The sequence below is a fragment of the Phycodurus eques genome, chromosome 11, assembly GCF_024500275.1.
Source record: "Phycodurus eques isolate BA_2022a chromosome 11, UOR_Pequ_1.1, whole genome shotgun sequence".
In the NCBI taxonomy this organism is placed as follows: Eukaryota; Metazoa; Chordata; class Actinopteri; order Syngnathiformes; family Syngnathidae; genus Phycodurus; species Phycodurus eques.
In genome coordinates this window covers 15625640-15635035 of record NC_084535.1, presented here as the reverse complement: position 1 = coordinate 15635035, position 9396 = coordinate 15625640, and the positions used below count along the sequence as shown (strand labels likewise).

The following is a 9396-nucleotide window of genomic DNA, read 5'->3' as shown; positions in this document are numbered from 1 at the left end:
ATCGAAGGGGTTTGATTGCCTTTCATGTTCTTTCTGGTTGAAAGGGCACAGCAAGCTAACCCCACCATGCAACCATTTCCAAAAGGGAATGGAGCTAAGCATTCTCGCCTTATCCTTGATGAATAATTGGTGTATCAGGAGGCTTAATTGTCCCACCTCTGTAGTTGTTGTCATCCATCCATTGTCTATACCACTTATCCTGTTCAGGGTTGCAGGGAGCCGGAGCCTTTCCCAGCTGACTTCAGCCAAAAGGCAGACGACACCCTGGACTGGTTACAGGACACATAGAGACAGACAACTCTTCACTGTCACATGCACAACTATTAATATTATTGATAAATTGGTTTTATCTAACTTAACTCTAGCTTTTCTAGATAGTCAAAGACTAAAATAGTAATATAATACATCCATAACTGTGAATAAAGTTAATTCCGTTTCAGAAGCAAAAATGGTTTCCTCCACTTTCAGCTTCGTATCAAGTTTCAATTTGTATATCACGTTAATGATCCATAAGTCACTGCTTTATAATTTGTCAGTTTATTATAAATTCCTCTCATTTTGGTACTCATTGTGGAGATGGTATTTGGCTTAGGGCTGCGGGCCACCCCAAAATCCTGAAAAATCCTTAACTTATTGCTTTATCACCTCTAAAAGAAAACTATGACCTTGCAGTTATTCTTACTACAAATTAATATGTATCAAAACAACATTTTGCTTGATGGATTGGTTTTACTGTGTTTAATACATAAATTAAAGTCGAATAATTTAATAGTGGTCCTTCCATCGTTCGATTTTTCTGAACGTGCCCCTCAAATAACAAAGTTTGGACACCCCTGGCGAATAGAAATCGAAGAGCAGTTGAAGCGTGTGGTTTCCCACATTCCTGAACGCAGCGCGGTTCTGTTGCTTCCTGCAGTGTCCTGTCGCAGGACAGTGCTGGGGAGCGTGAACACTCCAGGCCGGGATTCTCTCTCTGCCATTTTGAAGAGAACCGACCGGCCGACGTCAGCGTCCATCAAACTTCAGTGATGACCTCGAAGAGTGAACTACCTTTGTGAATGTGTAAGTTTGTCTTGCCTTTGGCACTATTCGTGTATGTTTTGTGCGGAGTTGGGATTAGTTCGCGTGACGTTCCAACGCGCCGAAAGTCCGACTTTGGTCCAAGTTGGACGAACGTTTTTTGTCCCCCCCCCCCCAATGATTGTTGTCAGTCGCAGCAAAGCAGGGATTGAGTCCAGTGGCGTTTGTTGTTAAAACGTCTGTAAACAGTTTGGCTAAACTCACTGTAAAGTTCACAAAGTGAAAAACAATGGCGTGAAGCCGCGAGCCCGGAAACGGGCCTGCGTGTCCGCGACACGGAGCCCGGGCGACGGTGTGGTGGGTGTCAGTGGCTGCAGTTACCGAGGAGCGGAACTGTGGTGATTGTCCTGTATTTTCATTTATGTCCTGATCTTCACCGTACCTCTAGCCACTCTGAAGATCACAACATCGCCAACTTTCGGCCAAAAATTTACCAAACTTTACAACGTAAGCAAACACACTGGGGTCACAACAATTGGTACACCTGCACAATCTAATAACTGGGCTCGTTCTTCATTCTTTAGCATTGCGTGGCAAATGTAAGCGATGTACTAGGTTGGAAACAGGTTTGATTCAGAACACTTCTATTTACATAAATCATCGTCGTAACATCTACTGTTATGTACAATAACAACAACCTCATATGCATAATGTCAAATGTACTAAAACCTGTATAGTGTATATCTTCATGAAGACAGAATTTATACAGAGCTTGTATTGGATCCCAGTAGATTGTGCAGGTGTACCTTTAGATTGTGAATTGTGAGCATTTGGCTTTAAAAAAATAGGTGCAAAAAACCCAAAATATTCTGAACTGTTTGTGTTTAAAGTGTGACGTTTAAAGCAAAAAGGGATTGCTCTAAATCACTACCATTTATTAATTATTGTGTTTTATTTTACCACTGTTTGTTTTAATAGGGGGGGAAAGAGCTGTGGTCCTTGGAATGAAAGTTAACAGCTAACTAGTGATGCTTGTTGCATGTTGTGTTTCCAGTGTCTGCTGAATAGCAGTTTCTCTTCTGCTCGCTGACTGATGAGTTGACACTTTGCCTCTGGAAATGGGTCATCGCATTCTCTGCTCTGCACTTGATAACACTCACTGTGGTCACATCAACGTTCATCAAATGCGAGTCTAATGAGTTATTCTAACTTCTGTCATAACCCCCTGCATGGAATTACTGTTCCATTTACTTGAACTCAACGTATTTTGAAGGGTTTGGTTTAACTCGCCACATGATTGAGCTTGATGTAATTGCTCACCCATCAGCACATGATGCTCCTACTCGTAGTTTTTGTAATGCAGCTTTGATGACTGTGATGTCAAAAATGGGGTGGCCTCATTTAAAAAACAGATGGGTGCCATCTTACAATTATTGTTTGACTCGCTCCAGTGTGTTATGTGTTTAAGTTTGTTTGGCTGACATGCATTTTATACGTAGCTGTATTTATAATGTGTTCATCACATTGTGGGTGTTTTCCCCCAAATTGATCAACTTGTATTTAGGCAATATTTTCTGTATGTACAGACAAATAAGAGATGTTGCTATTTCCTGTGTGCTTGGCTGTTTGTCCCAAAGGAATGTATGGAATTTATTCTTTTGTCCACTACAGATTTAGATGCTTTTCATTTCTGTGCTGCTTAGTGAGCAGAAGTTCAGCCTAGAAAAACATCATGAGATGTAGAGGAGGGGATGAACTCATGGAAAAGCTTGGGTTTAGCTTTCGACAACATACCAAGGTTGACTTTCTGGTTTGTTTGTAGCTCAATTCATTTGCACACTGGACGTCTCCTTAAAATGGAATTGATTAGTTCAGTTGCAGCAGACATGGGGAATGTATTCTGTCTCTTCTGAGGTCACTTAAATAGATTGTGATTGATAGTTTGTACAAATCCTCTGTACTAATCAGCTATTTTAGAAATATTGCTGTAACTTTATATATTTTTTATTTATGGTATTTAAAATTCATTTTGTTTGAAGTCAGCTGGATTAGGCTTCAGCTCTCCAGATCTCTGAACAGGATAAGCGGTATACTGTAGAAAATGGATGTATGGATGGATGAAACCTTATATTAATTGTAAATCATATCAAATGACTATGTTAGGGTTCTAACTCTTATGCAGCTTCTTCCTTCTACTGCATCCAAAGCTTTTGTACCATGTACCCTGGTTCCTCTCCTGTTTTTTTTTTCCATGTTGAACCTGGCAGAGATTGAAATGAAAACCCTTTCATGCACATTAAAATTTGCAGTACATTTTAGACTTGTTGTAGCTTAGCATTAACATGAGTGAGGCAACATGCCAACATAAAAATTCATCCAGATGTGTCGCTGACATAAGCTGTGCTATGATTTGCAGTTTAAGTGTCAAATCCATATGTAGGTCGGAGTATCCCAACAATATATTAAGATGCATACTCATGTTTATTGTCCATGTTGTTCATTCTTATGTAGTTTTCTCAGCTGGTGGCAAATTGTCTCTTGATTTTACATAGTTGTCAATTAGCACACTCTACATTCAAGGTAAAGGACAACAGTGGTATCATCCTAACACAAAGCTATCACGCTGACTTATTTTATTTCAACAGTAAGGTTACAGTGCACCAAGGCAATCTTATAGCGGACAAGCATCACTTGTCACCTCACTGCCAAATGTCACAGTATGGTACTGAAAAAATCCCAGACTTGATGTCATTTGACCCTGCCACATGTGCATATATGTTTGCATTTGTATCCCGTATTTCATTCAAATACATGTACTATACTTGTCCTCGCTTGAAAATCTGTTTAATATATTTCGTTTTCCTTTTAATCTTTATGTGATTTTCTAATTCTTTCCTATTTGTTTTCTTGCAGATAAGAATTCCTCAGTGTAGGACAGTTGTCAAAGCAAAGCAGGACCAGTTGTTTTGAAGTGCTATCAGCCATGTGTTCGACCAATCACTCAAACTGGGTTACATTTGAAGACGATAACACACCGCTCTCCTCTCCACAGAAGCCCCTACAGTCACCAGGGTGTATCAAAGCGGCATTACCACGTCCCAATGGTCTCAAATTAGTTGTTCCACCTATCAGAGATACTTCCTGGAGCTTCAACAGCTCTCTGGAATCTCCTCAAAGCCAGTCAAGTTTCAGTGGAGGTTCCTGTGTTCCCTGTAACACGCCCCTTTGCACCCCCATGAGTGGCGTTGCAAGCGTCACGTCTCGCTCCAACTCAAGGGAGACGAGCAACCTCTTCCAGAGCTTTAGCAGCACATCTCTCTCTTCTGTTCCCTCTTCTGCACCAGAAGCCCTGAATCTAAACTCAGATGGACCAAACTCCTTCCCTAATTTCCAGGGGAAGTCTGGACACATTAACCCTTTCTGGGACAACTCTGGACACAGCATTGATGTGGACAGCTCCTCTTCAGACTCTGAATCTGACAACAGTCTACCACGTTTCTTTATACGGGCCAAAGATGGCAGTGAGCCTCCACGTGATCACCTCCAGAACGCTTTGTCTTTCGTTTGCAACAAAATTGATGGCCTCCGAGCAGAATCGGACAACAGTGGAGAGACAGAAAGACACGAGAGAAAGGAGAGGCGCCTCAGTTCAAAATGTGAGGTGATAACTGAGGGTCCCTCTCAGTTTGTCCCCCGGGGGTTATTTCGTAGCCACAGGGGAGATGGTTGGCCTGTGATGCTCAGGATTCCTGAAAAAAAGAACCGCATGTCCTCAAGACAATGGGGACCGATCTACCTCCGCTTGTTACCGGGGGGTGTGCTGCAGATGTACTATGAGAAAGGGCTTGAGAAGCCCTTCAAGGAGTTCCAACTATTGCCTCAGTGTCGGCTCTCTGACCTCAAGATAGAAAGTTACAGTGAGCCCCGCAAAGTCCTCACAGTCAAAGTTGAACATTTCACTTACATTGAAAAGAAACGCTACCACCCCAAGCTGGAGGTGACTCATGAAGCAGAAGTTGAACAACTGCTCAAGTTTGGCTCAACTGTACACAAAGACATGGAAGACCTAGTCGTCTCCATGGAGGAGGAGATCTTTAAGCTGTCCATGCTCCACCAGCCCAGGCGGAATTATGAGGAGCAGGAGCTGTCGCTGCAGATCACTGACCACATCTGGGTCCAACAAGATAAGTTTGGAGGAGTCATGGAGCGGACTGCCTTCACGCAGATTCACTGTCTTGCTTTCCTGAATGGAGTCGGCGATTGCTTTCTCGCCCTAAATGACCTCGGCCTGTTGCGTTCAAATGCGAGCTATGGATCTGAAGATGGCAGTGAGCTCTGGCTGGAGATCACAGACTGCCACTTTCACAAGTGCGTGAATGAAACAGAATTTCGGACCTCCAGACTGATAAAGTTCTGCCCCCCTGATGCATGTAGGGTGGAGTTGATGCGGTACAAGACGATGTTTTTGGGTTGCACAGAAATACCTTTCTCTATAAAAGCTGTGGTCTCAGTTCAAGGTGCCTATGTGGAGCTACAGGCCTTTCTTAATATGTCAGGAACATTCCTCTCCACTATGGGGCTGTCAGACATGTATCCGCTGTGTGAGAATGTAGAAGTGCGAGTGCCGGTACCGGGTGAATGGGTTAAAGTAACACAAACAGCGGCCTTGCTGCGCCAGAGGTCACTAAAGGCCCGTATGAACAGAAATGCCTGCTTGGGTTCCTTCAGCACTGCACAGTCACAGCCTGTCATGCAGGTGTCAGTCGGCAGCATCAAATATGAGAACGTCTATTCTGCTGTTGTGTGGAAGATTGACAGACTCCCAGCAAAGAACACAGGTAACACGCATACCCTACGTAGTCTTGACTGAGCAGTGCTTCCACCAAGTAATATACACTATATTACCAAAAGTATTCGCTCAGCTACCTCAACGCTGGTATGAATTTTAGTGACATCCCATTCTTAATCTATAGGGTTTAATAATGACATCGGTCGACCCTCTGCAGTTATAACATCTTAAACTTTTCTGGAAAGGTTTTCCACAAAGTTTAGGAGTGTTTATGGGAATTCATGACCATTTTTCTAGAAGCAAATTTGTGAGGTCACACACTGATGTTGGGCGAGAAGGCATGGCTCTCAGTCTCCACTCTAATGCAACCAAAAGTGTTCCATAAGGTTGAGGTCAGGATTGTGCAGGCCAGTCTGGTTCATCCACATCAAACGCTCTCATCCATGTTTTTATGAACCTTGATTAGTGCAGTGATGTGCAGTCATGTTGGAACAGGAAGAGGTCATCTTCAAACTGTTCCCGCAAAGTTGAAAAAGTCCAAAATATTAGCCCCTGAGCTCCAGTGATAGAAACTCTGAATGCTTCATCATACCAAGAGATTTTGGAAAGTCAAACAGTTTGGGGTTTTTTTCAAATGCCCTCAAACGAAATGTGGGACCCCTGACCTGAAACCAGCCACTACATTAATCAGCAGGTTTGAAGCATGTCAATCAACTGTTTCAATAACCCTCATTTAAACTTTTTGTGTGTGTTTAAAAATCACAGCGCATACTCATTAAGGAAGTGCTTCACCCATCTTTTAAATGTTTTTTGTTGGTCATTTTATCATAACAATAGGTAGCCCCGAAGGATCACTTGAGTAACCCCCAGTCAATGCTAAACATAGCTCACAAATGAAGGGACATTGTGAATTCTTAGGAATGTTTTAGAAGTGATCCAGTAGTTGTAGTGATTTATAGAAAAAGTGTTGTATATTGAGACTTATGTTTCCTGTCTTGTTAAATCATTATTAATTATTGTGAGAACATAGTGTATTCCCATTGACAAATATCATTAATTGACAATATTAATAACACATAGTTAAAGGTAATTTAAGCAGAGTTGTTATTTCAGAACTGTCTATTAAACTGGTAGCCTTTCAGTACCCCATCATTGCCCAAGAAGGAGCTCTCAGGTTGAAAAAGGTTGGGGAGCCCAAATATAGCGCTGGGATAGGCTCTAGCACCCAGCAACCCTGAACAGGATAAGATGCGATTGTTGGGAAAAAACAAATAGAAATAGAATGAAATGAAAATTAAAAGGTTTTATTCCTTCTGTACGGTGTGTCCTAATCTTTGCTTCTTGTGGAGTGCAAGTTTGAAGTTTGCAAGTGAGTGCATGAAAGCTTGAACGTGTGTTTGTTCCTTTGCAGCAGTCGACCATCCTCATTCATTCACCTGCAAACTAGAGCTGGGATCTGATCAGGAAATCCCAAGCGACTGGTATCCTTTTATCACAATGGAATGTGAGATTATGGGCGCCGTCGTGTCACAGACTACAGTCAAGTCACTGGGCACGGTCAATGACATCCAGCCGCAGAAACACGTGACCAGCTGGACACGCTATCATTGTCAGGTAAGATGTTTCAATAGCAGTCTTCAGACACACATCTCAATTAATAAACCAGGGTTTGGACCACACACACACACACACACACACACTTTTGTTCTTGCAGAACCTCTATTTTGCTTCCAATTTGTGACTGTAAGCTTTGCCTGCCCCTGAATGTATGCTGAAAAAAAACTTGCATTTTTCACTTTTATTTGCTCTGGGTGTAATTGCTAGGTGTGTAAATATTTAAGTCTATATAATGTAGTCTAGATCAGACCTGGGCAAAGTGCAGCTCACATCCAGCCTGTCCACAGACTATATTTAAAGACTTTTCCGACTCGTCTACCAACTATTTTTTCAACAGTGGTCCTCCTGTTAGCCACGTTCTCATTTTCAGCTTGATGGAGGGAAGGGGGGGATTTGCCCTATTAATAATTTGTGAGTCTCAACTAGCAATGGCTAATATGACTTAGCAGTGGGTGTGCATACTGTCAGCAGACTTTGAAAATACAGAAAGGTTGTTGCACAAATTATTATATAGATTAAATGGTGCCTATAGTGTTAATATGTGAATATTTAATTTTAATATGGCTGCTTACTTATTGAACACTTATTTTTTGTATCAGCATATTAAAACAATACAATTACTGCTTTCCATAAAGTCATCAAATTTATATTGTCCACAATTGAGCTTAGCATGACGCGGCCCTCTGCAACCGTTCCAGTTTGTTACATGGCCCTTTTGCAAAATTAATTGCTCGTCCTCGATGGTTCAATTCCAATCGCAACTAATTGTTCTTTTTTGTCCAGGTGGAAGTGGAGAAGAAATTGATTGAAACAGAGTCGAAGGAGTCCGGCTGTATGACACATTGATGAACAAAGAAACTCCTTTAAAAAAAAAAAAAAAAAAAAAAAAGTAAAAAAAATAATAATAATACAATTTAAAATAGCTTACATGGTTGACAAGGGACTGCGTAATATTTCAAATTTGACATTGCTTGGTATAATTGCTATTGAAGGTTTAGTCCTTTATCTAAGACTGTATGCATAAACATCATAACACTTGCACTTTACATGTAATTGTTAAAAGTAAAATAACAAATGTATGAAAACTGTATGTATGCTTGCATTTGTGTCATCTGGACTGCCCCCCAGATTCATTTTCAGTCTAAATAAATGGCTGGACTGAGATTATTATTAATGAGCGGTTTTCGCTGTTTGGGATAAGTAGATTTACATCAGGTCTGCAATTACGCCCTATGTTACACGAGTGAATTATGGTTCATGTTAATAATCGTATTTAAAGATTTGACTCCTGCTCTAAGCATCTCATTCATTCCACGTTGTTCAACTGACAAGTCAATTAACTGCACTAGAATATGGCAAATGCTTAACATCATCCAAAAGAATCAAAATCTGAACCCCATGTGGAAGAGTGATGTAAACACAATAACACAACCAACTGCTTCATTTTGTCTGTAATTTGGGCTAATTTGATTGAACTGAACTGCATTTTAGTAATAATGACAACCAACAAGCTGTTGGACATTTTGTGCATTGGGCTTACAAGCTGCCAAATGAGTGAAAGTTTAACAAGGCAATTGGCAAATAATGTTTTAAATTATGCATCACAGTATATTTTTCTGTATAAACTGCTGCTCCTGCAAAACCCCAAGAATTTCACTCATGATCTTAAATTGTACATAACTATTTGACTTAGTTATTTTTTTATGCATCTCATCTGATTTGCTGCTTACCTTTAGTTGGGCTTTAAGTCTTTATCAAGGGTCAATTTTGGAGGAATGTGTTTACATTGAATCGAATGTTGTGCTTATTATGTGACAGTTCAGCCTGGTCACAGTGAATTCAAAGGCCTTCAATTAAGACTGATATACTGTATGTGGTTCTGAAATCCTGTCCTACCAAAGCAAAATGAGAAATAAATATGTATGACTTGTGAAACTCATAAATACCATAATGCTTCTTTTGTTTATACT

The 9396-nt window shown here is 40.9% G+C and overlaps 1 protein-coding gene across 1 annotated transcript; it reads left to right on the top strand.

The window, feature by feature from the left end:
* Positions 1-923: 923 nt before the first annotated feature.
* Positions 924-9369, top strand: LOC133409394 (stonin-1). The gene is made up of 4 exons (XM_061689291.1): positions 924-1062; positions 3934-5858; positions 7221-7423; positions 8210-9369. Exons 2-4 carry the CDS (start codon positions 4004-4006, stop codon positions 8270-8272), a joined length of 2121 nt encoding a protein of 706 aa, XP_061545275.1. The 5' UTR covers positions 924-1062; positions 3934-4003; the 3' UTR covers positions 8273-9369.
* The last annotated feature ends 27 nt before the right edge of the window (positions 9370-9396 follow it).